Source organism: Gymnodraco acuticeps, unplaced genomic scaffold (genome assembly GCF_902827175.1).
Source record: "Gymnodraco acuticeps unplaced genomic scaffold, fGymAcu1.1, whole genome shotgun sequence".
In the NCBI taxonomy this organism is placed as follows: Eukaryota; Metazoa; Chordata; class Actinopteri; order Perciformes; family Bathydraconidae; genus Gymnodraco; species Gymnodraco acuticeps.
This window is the reverse complement of record NW_022990271.1, coordinates 7,069,834-7,085,113: the sequence shown is the minus strand read 5'-3', so window position 1 is coordinate 7,085,113 and position 15,280 is coordinate 7,069,834. Positions and strand designations below refer to the sequence as shown.

At 43.2% G+C, this 15,280-nt stretch overlaps 2 protein-coding genes across 4 annotated transcripts in view; both read right to left on the bottom strand.

Moving 5' to 3' along the window:
* Positions 1 to 979: 979 nt before the first annotated feature.
* LOC117549247 (SHC-transforming protein 1-like) lies at positions 980 to 14,500 on the bottom strand. Of its 2 annotated transcripts, none has more exons than XM_034220966.1 (14): positions 14,149 to 14,500; positions 13,864 to 13,960; positions 13,226 to 13,773; positions 10,814 to 10,884; positions 9,483 to 9,543; positions 9,227 to 9,346; positions 9,060 to 9,110; positions 3,947 to 3,998; positions 3,719 to 3,845; positions 3,184 to 3,379; positions 2,482 to 2,554; positions 1,647 to 1,743; positions 1,388 to 1,535; positions 980 to 1,295 (listed from the first exon to the last, which is right to left on the bottom strand). In XM_034220966.1, the coding sequence occupies exons 2-14, from the start codon at positions 13,913 to 13,915 to the stop codon at positions 1,152 to 1,154; spliced, it is 1,740 nt and encodes a 579-aa protein (XP_034076857.1). In that variant the 5' UTR covers positions 13,916 to 13,960; positions 14,149 to 14,500; the 3' UTR covers positions 980 to 1,151. The 2 variants fall into 2 exon arrangements, with proteins under 2 accessions (XP_034076857.1, XP_034076858.1); XM_034220967.1 differs by having other exon boundaries at positions 13,864 to 13,942.
* secisbp2l (SECIS binding protein 2-like) overlaps positions 9,653 to 15,280 on the bottom strand; it is a 31,406-nt gene continuing 25,778 nt past the window's right edge. The window contains exon 19 of one of the 2 annotated variants that reach the window (XR_004569457.1): positions 9,653 to 9,737. The gene's annotated coding sequence lies outside the window, so the exon portion shown is untranslated. The remainder of the gene's footprint in view (positions 9,738 to 15,280) is intronic. The other variant, XR_004569456.1, reaches the window with a different exon arrangement.

Sequence of the window (15,280 nt, the reverse complement as noted above, 5' to 3'; positions counted from 1 at the left end):
GAGGGAGAAGTGTTGCAGCAATTATTATAAGCTGTTTACTTCCAGTCATTTTCATCGCTCTTTCTGACATATATGTTTCTAGAACACCGAAACACAACAAAAAGCAGGATGTCATTGTATCAGTGGTTTGAGATAAGATGTATTTACTATATTCCACCATAAACACACATCATTATGGAGGAATTCAAAAACCAAAAAACCTATTTTAAAATGTTTAGAATTTAAAGAAACTAGCCTAGAGAGTACTTGCTTAATCTAAAAAACATATTTTGTTGTTGGCTGAAGAGCAATAAACTCTTGTAAAGACTGAGAGCACCATCTTGTGGCTAAATGTATCCAAGCTAACAAGGTTTATAACTTGATTTCCTAAGTGATTATTTTACCAGGTGTGGGCTCTGGTGAACAAGTATTTTCAGGTATTGATGACAACGAAGTGAATTTTTTGTTTTCAGACAAAAACCTTAAAAAATCAGAAAGGAAATGTATAAAAACCAGTCTGCTGAGGCAGTTTAAGATTCTTACCCTGAAGTTGCTGTGTAGTTTTTGTATGATGTCTTTACTGCTAGCACCACACTGTCGTGAAACATGCAGATTTTTGCATTGCATTACTTATTGTATATTTGCCTTATCTTCTCCAACTAAAGTGCAAATCGGTTTCTTTACATTCTGGTTACAAAGCGATTTTATTTTATTTAGAATGTAAAAAACACGTTAAATCAAAAGTCAAGCATGGGAAATGGGAACACAAAGCAATAACACATACAAAACAAACTAACACAAGACAAGTTTAGCATATCAGAAAAAGATTCGGAAAGTCTGCCAACATTCTGGTAATTTCCTCCCGACACTAGTGATTGTGCTTAGACTTTGAGTAAACACAAACAGATTCAGCCTGAGAGAGAGAGAGACAGGAGGTTCTGCAGACCAGTGGCTCACAGGGTGAGGCACAGTGTGCACAAGTGAAGAATTTACTCAAATGTTCAGGAAATCAAACAATACTTTAATGACAAAATAATACAATATTTTGGGAAGGGATGTCACATGTTGATTTTTTTTTAAGTTGCTAAAAGCGATGAAAGCTGTGGAAACTTTGTTTGGCTTTGGCCCAATGTTCCTCCACTTCAAAACCGTTAACTTCTACATGTGACTGTCTATGAAAGTGCATGTGAGTGTCTTTGCAGGATTGGCACTTTCAGGCACAGCTCACTGTTTCCAGAGATGATTGGCATCTGGTTCTCCATGTGGAAACGCACCAGGTGACCAACACCCAGAAACACTTGATCACGGGTCCGCACCTGCTCACACAAAGACAACAAGGTCAAACATTAGGGCCAGCTGCTACTCGCCTCTCCTCATGCTGTGTGTGTTTGAACATCACAACTCTGACCTGTCCGTGTGGATCGACCAGCAGCAGGTGCCGCACGGTGGCTCCCTCCATCCCGCTGAGGACATACTGACCAGAGGCAGAGCTGCTCTCTCTGACCAGGAAGTCCCCACTGCAGGTGAGAAGCCCCTCCGCCTGCTCTCTGCCTAACCTGGGATAAAGGACAGAAGAGTTACTGAGAAAGGAATAGGGAGATATATATGCTAGCTGACAGACACATTAAGTTGTAATTCACTGGTGGAGGAGCATGTTGATGACCTACCTGCCGTGGAACCAGCCTTCTTCCTGGATCAGGTCCTGGATCCGTGTCCCAGAGAGAGCGGCACACTGTTCAGCACCGACCTCAGGTACCAGTGAGTCTGATGGAGTATAACAAGGAAAAACACAAACAAGAATCAGTTGGTTTTACAAAGTATGAACAAGGATTAAATCTTGGTTTATAATTATTTTGCACCAAATATTTAGCGTTATAAAAATAGGTATTTCTTTATATCTAATTTGACTCAATACTGCTGGTATAAGTGTTACCACTATTAAGTACCCAACTCCAGATTTTTAAAACAATTTAAAGTCTGATTTCTTGTCAACTTCAAAATGGAAGTTGATGTGTTTTATGGATGTCTTTAGATATTAATCTGAGTGAGTACTTTCAGGAAAAAAAGGTAGACTAAACGTAGTTGAGTTTCATGTTTTAACCACTGCAGTCTCAATGTTAGAGCTGCTATCTTGGGAGTAAAGAAAGCTTGCTGGCCCCATCCTTTATTCTGGTCTGTACTTTTTCCATTGTGGTTTAATCTAATATTACTAGTTTCCTAATTTTATTTTATGTATCATTTTATGTATAATTTTTTTGAATGGTGCATAAACAGTTATGACCTTTTAACAATAACACAATGAAAAGATGGGGGAAAGAAATGGGCTGATGTGAACTTGATCAGATACATAACAAACATATTACATTCAAACATGTAATTAATTAATAAACATTTATTAAAAAATTACAAAATAAACTTTCGCATGTACAAAGTTCCAATGTATGTCTTTACACACATTCACATACATCATATGATTTAACTTGGAATGACAATGAGTTTTACCTGCAGGTGGAGCTGGAGCTCCTCCTGTGATGGAGCAGTTCTCATACAGTGAAACAGGCTGAGCAGAACAAACCTGCAACAGAAATACATGAGTCATACACACAAGACAGATGTGTGTGTGTGTGTGTGTGTGTGTGTGTGTGTGTGTGTGTGTGTGTGTGTGTGTGTGTGTGTGTGTGTGTGTGTGCGTGCGTGCCTGCGTGTGTGTGTGTGTGTGTGTGTGTGTGTGTGTGTGTGTGTGTGTGTGTGTGTGTGTGTGTGTGTGTGTGTGTGTGTGTGTGTGTGTGTGTGTGTGTGTGTGTGTGTGTGTGTGTGTGTGTGCGATGGCTTAAATGATAGAGACGTGTGACCATGTCCTGAATGTCGCTGACTTAATTGCCAGAATAGCACAATAATTCTGGGAAGTTATTACCAACAACCGAGGTGACCTTGAACAGGGACTTTTAAACTCAGATGCTTCAGCAATTTATTTTTAAATGTGAAATTGTCTAAAAAATGAATTATGCTGTCCACTTGACATGCAGGTCACCCTTGCAAAAAGAGATATTTTGATCTCAAGGGGCTTTCACCTGGTTAAATAAAGGCTACAAACAAACAAACTTGTGAAATATAATGATACTAAAATAAATATATGATATGGTTGGACTTGATCAGATCGAACTGCTGATAACTGAGTAGACCATCCTCGTGTTGAACTCTTACCCTCTGTATTTCGGATGGAACTTGTTTATCCTCCTCCCTTGTGATGCGCAGGTCCCCTATCCCGCCAGTGGGTGGCGTCTTTCCTGGGATCACATTGTAGTAGTCAGAGTGCTCCCTGACTTCACCTTCCTGCTTGGCCTTCTGGTCTGTTATCGTGTCCTCTGGAGCACAGTTTGAAAAGATCCTCACTGCTGACCTGCACACAGAAAGTCACATCATGAAGACATGCTGAGTCTGTAACAGACTGTACACAGACTGTGGTTTATTTGTAATTGTATGTGTTTCTTCTTTCTGAATATTTTCTGGTGTTTTGTGAGATCTTGTGTTTTGACATTGAGGGCCACCGTAGTTTATGTATTTGTCTCCTCTCTGTGTATACATGTAAAAAAAGACACAAAAAAAATCACAGCCTCTATAAAAGGAAGGCATGTTTGATAGAGAAGAGTTTTGAGGTCCAGTCCTAAGGTGGTCCTCAAGGTAAAAAAAAAGTACATTAACATACCAATAATACAGCTATAATAGACAAATGGATAACCTGGGATTGTTGCAAAGGAGCGATGGCCCGTTGCTGAGAAGTTGGCGGAATCGAGCCTCAAAGGCCTGACCGATGCTGTTGATTACCGCGCCGGCACGACCCCGCGGACACTCCAGGATGTGACATGCTAACGGGGGGGGGTAAAAGGAGAGATGTGAGAAGTTCAGAGAAGCCAGAGAGTCAAATGGAAGCTAAGCTCATCATTATAGAAAAATAAACCATCTCTACCTCTCTTATTGACAAGGTCTTTGGCCACATAAGCAATGTAATCTGCCATGTCCTATCGTAAAAAAAGAGAGAAAAATATAAGTGAGACATAAAGCAAGACTATGTGACGTTTGCCAAACAGTGGCCGCAAATGACAACCATGAGATGATAAAATAAACATAGTGAATACATATATTTTAACAGTAGCACAAGTAGATCAAATAATAATAAAGTCAAACTCTAATGAAATAATTCCACAGCAGTGTCAGTTTAAAGTTTGCTAACATTAGCTAACATAGTCACTATACGGTTCAGAACAAGTTAAGCTGCAGCAGTGTATTGAATTAAGTAAGGATTCCTTTTATTGCACATACATTGAACTTTCCATTTGTAACAGTAAGAATGTGGTTCCTAAATTACATAACTCACTTTAAAGATGCTGGTTCCTCTCTGAAGAACCAGCACCTTACCGTGGTAGAGAGGTTTGTGTGCCCTGATGAACCTGGGGGCTGTGTTGTCTGGAACCTTGTGTTCCTGGTACGGTCTCCCATGGCAAATTGGTCTCAGGCAAGGGGCCAGACTAAGATTGGTTCAAAGGACCTCATGAAAGACGACACAGGAAGTGATGATACCCGGCCCGGAGGAAGCCCGGGGTCCCCTTCTGGAGCCAGGCCCAGAAGGAGGACTCGTCGGCGAGCGTCTGGTGGCCGGGCTTGATACGGAGCCCGGCCGTGCACAGCCCGAAAAGGCAACGTGGGCAACACCTCCGCTTCTCCGTCCCGCGGGCCCACCACCTACGGGAAACAGCGATGGGGTCGGGTGCGCTGCCAGAAGGGTGGCAGTGAAAGCAGAGGGTCTCGGCGGACCAGACCCGGGCGACAGAAGCTGGCTTTGGGGACGTGGAACGTCACCTCTCTGGGGGGGAAGGAGCCGGAGCTTGTGCGGGAGGTGGAGCGTCACCAGTTGGATCTGGTTGGGCTCACCTCTACGCACAGCGTCGGCTCTGGAACCTTACTTCTGGATAGGGGTTGGACTCTATTCTTCTCCGGAGTTGCTCAAGGTGTGAGGCGCCGGGCGGGTGTGGGGATACTCACAAGTCCCCGGTTGGGTGCTTCGTTGTTGGAGTTTACCCCAGTGGACGAGAGGATCGCCTCCCTATGCCTGCGGGTTATGGGGGGGAAAACTCTGACTGTTGTGTGTGCTTATGCACCAAACAGCAGTTCGGCCTTCTTGGAGACCCTGGAAAGAGTCCTGTATGGGGCTCCTGAAGGGGACTCTTTAATCTTGCTGGGAGACTTCAACGCACATGTGGGCAATGATGGAGACTAGGGGTGTAACGGTTTACAGAATTCACGGTTCGGTACGTATCTCGGTTTTGGGGTCACGGTTCGGTACGGGTTCGGTACAACAAGAAAAAGCAAAAATAAAGTCCCAAATGCATAATTCCAGGTTTGTTGTTATTTATTTTTGAACAGTAGTGCAAGTTTCAGTTTAAAAATAAGGAACTCTAACATTTTGAATAATTAAATGTATTACACTGTTAAAAACAAACCACAAACAGTACCACACACACTCAGGTGGCCATATTATCTATAATGGCTGATGTCAAACAAAAAGGTTTCATCGAGCTGTAAAACTAAAAAGAATGTCTTGAAAATATTACATCATAAATAATAAGAAAGTGTTTCAAGAGCGCATAGCCGTTGAAATATATATGCCAAAAGCTTCCGTTATTTATTTTGGTCTCATGGCTTTCATGTCTATTGGTTGATTAAAAACAGCGGGGATCAGCTGCTGAACTGCTGTTGTCTTTTGCCGGGTTCCGGCGATCTGGGTGATGCCTTCTGATATGATTTAGCATGTTTGGCGTGTGTTTCCATTAGCATACCGCACCGCTATCGAACAACGCCGAAACACCGTCCTCGTCCGATCCACCACTCGCACTCCATCGTTATTGTAGTCCACAGGGAACCCGAAATGTTCCCACACAGCTGATTTAAAAGAAGCAGGTGGGTTCTAGCTCCTGTGTTATCTGAAATCGCCATACTAACATTTCTTCTTCTTGTATTTTGTTCGTTTTGTTGTTGTGTTTCTTCTTGTTCTTCATTTGTTGTTTAAGAGCGGCTCGCAAACAGCTTTTAGGCGCAATACCGCCCCCTGGATTATAAATAGTGTAATGGATACTGCCCTGAATGACAGACCTTTTTCCCACTCGTAAAAAAAAGGCGTATTCGTCGTGTGACTGCATGTGCCGAACCGTGACGTCCGAACCGTGACGGTACGGGACGAATACGGATACCGTTACACCCCTAATGGAGACACTTGGAGGGGCGTGATGGGGAGGAACGGCCCCCCTGATCTGAACCGGAGTGGTGGTTTGTTACTGGACTTCTGTGCTATTCATGGATTGGCCATAACAAACACCATGTTCGAACATAAGGATGCTCATAAGTGTACGTGGTACCAGAGCACCCTAGGCAGAAGGTCCATGATCGATTTCGTTAACATATCATCGGACCTGAGGCCGTATGTTTTGGACACTCGGGTAAAGAGAGGGGCGGAGTTGTCAACTGATCACCATCTGGTGGTGAGTTGGGTCGAGTGGCGGGGGAAGCCTCTGGATAGACCTGGTAAGCCCAAACGTGTAGTTCGGGTGAACTAGGAACGTCTGGAGGAGGCCCAAGTTCAGGAGGCCTTAAACTCACACCTCCGGCGGAGATTTTCGGGCATTCCTGTGGAGGTTGGGGACATTGAACCAGAGTGGTCGGTGTTCAAAGCCTCTATTGCCGAAGCCGCGGCAGGGAGCTGTGGTCTCAAGGTCTTAGGTGCCTCAAGGGGCGGTAACCCTCGAACCTCCTGGTGGACACCGGTGGTCAGGGAAGCCGTCCGACTGAAGAAGGAGGCCTTTAGGGATTTGTTATCCCGGGGTACTCCCGAGGCAGTTGCAAGGTACCGACAGGCCCGAAGAGCAGCAGCCTCAGCCGTGGCCGAGGCAAAGCAGCGGGTGTGGGAGAAGTTCGGAGAAGACATGGAAAAGGACTTTCGGATGCCCAGAAATGCTGAAGGCTCTGGGTGTTGAGGGACTGTCATGGTTGACACGTCTCATCAACGTTGCGTGGAAGTCGGAAACAGTACCAAAGGAGTGGCAGACCGGGGTGGTGGTTCCCCTTTTCAAAAAGGGGGATCAGAGGGTGTGTGCCAATTACAGAGGCATCACACTACTCAGCCTGCCCGGGAAAGTTTACTCTAAGGTAAGATAGAAAGGAGGGTCAGGCCGATTGTCGATTGTCGAACCTCAGATTGAGGAGGAACAATGCGGATTCCGTCCTGGTCGTGGAACGATGGATCAGCTTTTTACTCTCGCAAGGATCCTGGAGGGGGCCTGGGAGTACGCTTATCCGGTCTACATGTGTTTTGTAGACTTGGAGAAGGCGTATGACCGAGTTCCCAGGGAGTTACTGTGGGAGGTGCTGCGGGAGTATGGGGTGAGGGGGTCTCTACTGAGGGCCATCCAATCTCTGTACTCCCAAAGCGAGAGCTGTGTCCGGGTCCTCGGCAGTAAGTCGGACCAATTTCCGGTGAGGGTTGGCCTCCGCCAGGGCTGTGCTTTGTCACCAATCTTGTTTGTAATATACATGGATCGGATTTCGAGGCGTAGTCGTGGGGGAGGGGGTCTGCAGTTCGGTGGACTAAGGATTGCACCACTGCTTTTTGCAGATGATGTGGTTCCAATGGCTTCATCGGTCTGCGACCTTCAGCACTCACTGGATTGGTTCGCAACCGAGTGTGAAGCGGCTGGGATGAGGATCAGCACCTCCAAATCTGAGGCCATGGTTCTCAGCAGGAAACCAATGGACTGTCCACTCCAAGTAGGGAATGAGTCCTTACCCCAAGTGAAGGAGTTCAAGTATCTCGGGGTCTTGTTCTCGAGTGAGGGAACAACGGAGCGTGAGATGGGCCGCACCGTTGTGACGAAAAGAGAGCTGAGCCAGAAGGCAAAGCTCTCTGTCTACCGGGCCATTTTCGTTCCTACCCTCACCGATGGTCATGAAGGATGGGTCATGACCGAAAGAACGAGATTGCGGATACAACAGCTACCCCCGTGACCCGACCACGGATAAGCGGGAGAAGATGGATGGATGGATGGACTTTAAAGGTATTTGCTGTATTTTTCAGTATGTGCACAAGGTCACTCATAAACCTCCTGACTGTCTTATTATGTGGTACGGCTTATAACCTTTACGCCTGGATCAGTAATCAGCCCTTGGATTCATGATTCCTTCTTTATATAATCAGCAGACATATTCAGTTAATGGTCATGTATATGTTTTCCCGGTTTAATTAAATCACTCCCCATCAGTGGTTCTCTGATACTAATACAAGAACAAAGTCAGCTGAATATGTTTCACCATAAAGCCTCTGTGGCAGATTGATTTTAATTCACCCTCATATCTTCTATGTGTCCTAGCCAATGGAGCCGAGGCTTAGAGCACACTACAAGATTATTTTAGCTAATTAATTCAACTGCGAACTATAATCCTTTCCGTAGCTTCGCTGGTCTTGTGTTTCCGAGAGAGAAACTGCATTTCCTATTCCCTGAACAACTTTGGCCAGCGCAACGTCGCAGTATGCAAATAGCAATGAAATATTACAGTGTGTACCCAACTTTTGAATTCACTGTTTGTTTAAAAATGAAAAGCTTAGTTTATGGACACGAATCAAATCACAAATAACAGTCAGTCAAGCAGTTTATCAAGCAGGGTTTGACCTAGACTGCATTAACATTTTTATATTGCAGTCATATAGTATGTACTCCTAATACACCTTTAAGGCTCTAAACTCTAAGGTTATCCTAAAGTCGTAAGGATTTGATTAAAAGCTTTTATTCTGAAGTTTGTGTCCAACATTTCAGTTCCAGGGTCTTGATAAATACTTGCTTTGTACCACCAATTAAAAGTTGATTAAAAGATTCAAGAGTTGGGGATGGGAAATAATTCAATCGTCCACAAATGGCAGCAAACCAAGCGGTAATCAAGCCAAATCTAATTATTTACTGTGTGTGTATGGGTGTTTGTTTCCTTTTTTGCTCATAAACAAGTTTGTACATGTGCAAGATTAGAAAAATGGACCGTACCGGATCTCCTCCTGAGGCGAATGAAATGGCCTGCATGGGGTGGTGGGCAATCTTCGAAGAAAGAGAAGAGAGAGAAAAAACAGGGCAAAATTATTATTATTTTAATAATCTATGTCTTAATAAAAAGAGAATGTGAAAGTTTACATTTTGTTTGTTGAAGCAGTCACCTGTAAGGAGGAGGCAGCAATTAGGGTCACACTGTCTGTGGACACAGTGAGGATGATCCTGCTACCTGAAAACTGCAGGTTGATCTGACCCAGAAGAGCAGACAGTCCCTTGCAGTCAGGCTGATGATGACAGAAATCTGTTATTCTAGTTCTGTCTGTGTTGATTGCAGTGTGTGTGTGTGTGTGTGTGTGTGTGTGTGTGTGTGTGTGTGTGTGTGTGTGTGTGTGTGTGTGTGTGTGTGTGTGTGCGCCTTACTCTTTTGGTTTTCATTGCTGTCTTGGCGGATGTCTGCTCACACAGTCTGCTGATTGCCTCCCTGCGCACACACACACACACACACACACACACACACACACACACACACACACACACACACACACACACACACACACACACACACACACACACACACACACACACACACACACACACACACACACACACACACACACACACACACACACACACACACACACACACACACACACACACACACACACACACACACACCTTTGTAAATATGTTATCCAGTGCGACCGGCTGACATGTGACTAGCATGTGAGAACATGAGATAAAGAAAACTGCATCACAAGAAGCTCAGCTACAAGTATATCAGAGAAATGAAAATACAATGAATTTCAAGACTTTTACTTTAGTACTGTTTTCTTAGATAAAGGATCTGAGTAAGTCTTCTGCTTGTACTGCTTTACAGGGAATTAATGCAGTTTTTTAACGTTGTTTATTTAAGTTATTTATGATTGAAATGTTTGCTAATAAACATACACAAATTGATAAAGACTGAAGTACCCAGCAATCTCAGAGGTATGTCATTGGTATATAACAATTACGATTCTTTCTAAGGTGAAAGCAGAAATACATTAATATAAGCATACTCCATTAATCCTGCATTCAAAATACTAAGTATTATCAGCAAGATTGGCTGTTTAAATAAAGCTATAGCTATCAGAGAACTGACATTTGGGTCAGCGAGGCCAAACCATACAAACCATTCACTCTGAAGTAACACCCTGTTATCTAGGAAGAATACTTTTCATTCCAGGAATTGCCGTTCTTCGCCTTGAAAGCTAATTGTATATAATGGATTACGGTATTTATCCCTGTCCCTCTCTCTCTTAATAAGACTATGAGAGATCATTAGGAGGAAATTCATCTAATTGGATTTTCTTCCACATCATTCAGCAGTATTGTTGTGAACAGACCTAGCTGTGTCCTTCGGCGTTTTGGCATCCTGCACAAGTATGTCAATATTAAATGATGAAGAGAAAGCCCCGGTTTATGAAAGATTAAACATTTAATTTGATTTCCCGCTTTGAAACATGTTTTCAAATGAATCACACAATATATTTCTAAAAAGAGTTTTCTCTTCTTCTTTTTTAAATTTGTATTATTGCATAGTTTTACTCCATAATCATGTCAGCAATTAATTGTATGGATGTGCGTGTGCAACTGTGCATTGTCATTTATGTGTGTGTGTGTGTGTGTGTGTGTGTGTGTGTGTGTGTGTGTGTGTGTGTGTGTGTGTGTGTGTGTGTGTGTGTGTGTTTGGTAGTGGAAGAACCTCCTACCGTGTGACTTTCATTCTCGTATCAAAGTCGAGGGTTCTCATGGACTGGATCACCTCCACACTGCCCATGTACTGGAAAACACAACCGAACACACAAAGTTACTCAGTGATTACAATGTAAAATAAAACACGTAGTAACAGCAATAAATAAATCTCATGTGGGCAATGCTTCCGTCCTGTTCCTCCTCAATTTAAGTATCATTAAAACATGTGAAGATGAAGAAGTGGGACAGGCTGTTGTCTGCCATTCAAACTCTACTCTCCAGTCCTACTTTATGATCCTAGAGCTGCTGTGATTGATACGGTGCTGCACTTGATTCTGGGCTATAACTATAACTCAAGCAGTGCACATGTTTGTTGTATGAACTTCCTGATGAGCTCAACAATCCTAATTGATTAACTGACTGCTTGAGGAGCAGTACACTTTCAGTCTTTGATCAAAGATTTAGGGATCACTTTGGCTGCACTTTCAACTAAGGAATAGAAACAATCTCACTAAAGTAAGCAAAGGTACGGCATGTCATGCATTTGTTTTCTCTCTTTTAACTGCATAATAAATTAGTAAAATAAAACTAAAAACAAGCGTACAGGACTTAAGTGTTAAGATCAGCATGCTCATACGCTCGCAGGAGCAATGGTAACATACTGATGTTTAGATGATTTAACGTTCACTGTCTAATTTATCACGTTAGCATTCTAACATTTGTCCATTAGAACAAATACAATAATAAAATACAACTACAGCAGAGACTGAATTTCATTCGTTTTTTTGTGATTCGGTCATAAATCAAATTATTGGACAAATTAATGAAGCTGCTCAATACAAAATAAGGGGGTCACCAAAGTAGTTACCATCCCCCCTGAGGGGACATATGTCAAACCATTTCATGCTAAACCGTCCAATAGTTGAGGAGAACTTTAACATAAAACCTTATGATGGCACAAAATGACAAGGTATTATGATTGATCAGAAATTAACCAAAGGATAAGGAAACCTTTGACATGCTAGTTGTTATAGAGGACAAATGTTTAGAATCCGGACTCAGAACAATTAATCTGCTGCAAATACATCCAAGATTTTTCAATACATAACAATTAACTAAAAAACTAAAATGTTACCTTTGTGGTGCTAAATAAATCAGGAGATCAGTGACCTCATCCTCGGAGGACCACTACTGTTTGTACTTTGTGCTAATCTTTCTAATATATTTCTGAGATATTTCATTCTGGGCCAAAGTGGTGGACAGACTACCATCATGTGACGTCACTAGCATGACTATAGAGATGTATTCTGTGTATATTCTGTGTGTAGATATGAGAGTGGCTTTTTCCCTGTGATTTCTAAAATAAGTTGTACATTTGGGACATCTTAACATTTAGTTTATACAACCAGACAACATTTAGGCCACATGCTTGGATACACTTTAGCCAGGCCCACTTCTATTGGCCATGAGCTCTAGCAGAGCAGACGCCATAGGCTGGAGGCAGGATGAGTAAATCCACTGATGAAGACCAGACTTAAATCAATATGCGCGTGTGTGTGTGTGTGTGTGTGTGTGTGTGTGTGTGTGTGTGTGTGTGTGTGTGTGTGTGTGTGTGTGGCTGGGATGAGTGGGAGTGTGTAATGTGTGTGCTTGTTTATAAAGGACAATCAAACAGTCCATTCTCATTTCCATCAGTGGTCAGCTCCTAATCACCCATGCGGACACACCTCCGGTTCTAGGATAGCTTGGGCTCAGCTGATACCGGATACACACACACACACACACACACACACACACACACACACACACACACACACACACACACACACACACACACACACACACACACACACACACACACACACACACACACACACACACACACACACACACACACACACACACACACACACACACACACACACACACACACACACACACACACACACACACACACACACACACACACACACACACAGTAGCAAAGCAGATCCAGAGAGGAGCAGAGAGCCAGGATGAGTCACTACTGCCAACACAGGAAGCTCTTTCTGAGAGGGAGGGGATGAAAGTGAGTGTGATGGTGTGGATGGAGCACAGGGAGACAGAGTGCGTCTATTTGTGTGTGCGTGTGTGTGTCCTGTGCTCACATGAATGTGTTTGTGTTAGCACTATATGGAATTAAACTGCGTACCTGCCTTAACCATCCAGTGAGACCCTGGATAAGAAGTTAGCTGCACTTTATGCACAGTAAAGATAAGTTTGACACAAATTATATTATATTTTAGATATAACACATTTTAAAGTCACATGCATATTAGTCTGGTGAGTAACATCCCACACACTCTTGCAGTCTTCTCCACAATAAAATGTGTGTTAGTCCAGAGCAGAGTGTATTCATGCACTGTTAATAGTTATTATGTGATAAGTACCTTGATGTGATGGTGAACCACTCTGTTTGCCGTCCCCACCGCTGTACAGTCCTCTCCTGCAGAGGATGTCTTCATATGGGACAGACCGTCTCTGTGATGTGAGCAAGGAGGACAGCCAGGGGTCCAGGAGAGACTGTCCATCTGATGCAGCGTGATTGGTCTTTTTGTGCAGCTGAGGGCAGAGCGAGTCCGGCCATCCGATAGGGGCACATTGACTGAATGTTGAAAACAAAATCTGTGGTTAGGCCCTGAGCCCCACTCTGCTCTGGACAAGGGTGTGTCATCAGTGGTTCTGTCCCGGGCTCTGTTTGTCTGTCCCCTCAGGCCCTGCAGGGAAATAGGACTCTGCAATCGGATGCTAGCCACACGGGGGATGAAGTCCCTCAGTGTGGACGGGCCATGGTGTGTAGGCGTCCCAGGATCCAGCTGGGCAAAGTCAGAGTCTAAGCAAATGTCCCTCTTTAGGGGGAGCATTCTTTGGGGCTGGTCCTCGAGAGACGTCAGTGAATCGTTGCGCAGACGACTGTATTTGGTGCGCTTCAGCATGCCTGTAAGAGATGAAAAAGAAAGTGTGACAATAAGGTATAAAGCACAGTGATTCTCATTGTATGCATTTAGTGATAAAAGTGAGGAGCTACCTGGTAAAAGTTGTTTCTGTGATTTGAACCTGGGTAAGCTTTGCTCTCTCATACTCAGGAAACTGGAAAAAGGAGAGCACTAGGACAAATAGAAATCCTGCCAAGAATTAGATACAAAATCATTACAGTAGAATAACACACATAGGATTGACCTGATAACTTAGATTTGACTGGCAGCAAAAAGTAAAAGGCTTTAGGTTGCTTTTTTTGTTTGAAAAAGGTTTTTAGCTGCTGGCATTCTCTGTCCTCGGATAAATACAGTACGTTACGGAAGATTCAACTCACCAGACTAGGGATGTCCTGTGTAGTCTAGAGTCCAGTCTGCTCTGCTATAGTCGTGCTGAGTACCGTCCCATCATCATGACCGACACTTCCAGCCCTGCTTCACCTGTACATCAACTTTCCTCCCCTCTGTATTTTTCTTTCCGAGGAGCAGCAGAATTGTGCAGCTTTTATGAATGAACTTTTCTCTTTTTTTTTTATGAATGAGAGGCTCTCGCTCACTTCCTCTGTCTCTCTCTATGACGGTGCATGCAGATGAATATGTGAATGGAGCGGTGAACAGATTGACAGACTGCCCCTAAGGCTCTTTGCCCCTCCCTCACCCATAAACTACAATCCAATCACAGGCGGGTAGGGTGACTCATGCTGTGTACACACACACACACACACACACACACACACACACACACACACACACACACACACACACACACACACACACACACACACACACACACACACACACACACACACACACACACACACACACACACACACACACACACTCCTCTTTTCTAGCATCAGTTGCACTTCAGTGATGCTGTTAATGTGTGTTATTAAAACACTCTATATCTCCCTAGAAATGTTTTTCTTAATAGAATAGGGATTCATAGTTTTTGTAGAAATAGATCACATTGACTTGATTTATAGTATGCCATATAGTAAGCTTAGTGCAAGTATTATTCAAATGGCCTGCATGAATCACAAGAGGAAGGAGATTTAACAGAATTATTTGCATTTTCAGTTTCTATTCAGAGCAATATGCAAGACAGGTGCCGGCAGAGAAGATGAATATCTAACAACAACAACAACAACAGTGTGAGTGTGGAAACGCTTCCTTATTTAGATCACAGATTTCATTTAACTAAATATAAGCATTACTAAATAAGTATTAATGACTTGCAGATTTTTCTTGGTAACTTGAAAACGGCATACTTGTGAATAAACTGGATGTCATACATGAAAATGACAAGGTTTCATGTCTGAGTGCATCAAATAGTTATAACAGCAAGAGTTTTGTCCCTTCCTAGTGGTTGTTTAAAAAATTGCAATCCAGATTTACATGAATTATTATTTTAAAAGAGATTTCAAGGGGAAAACAATTGGAAAAGTATGGAGGAGTGGGCATGAATGT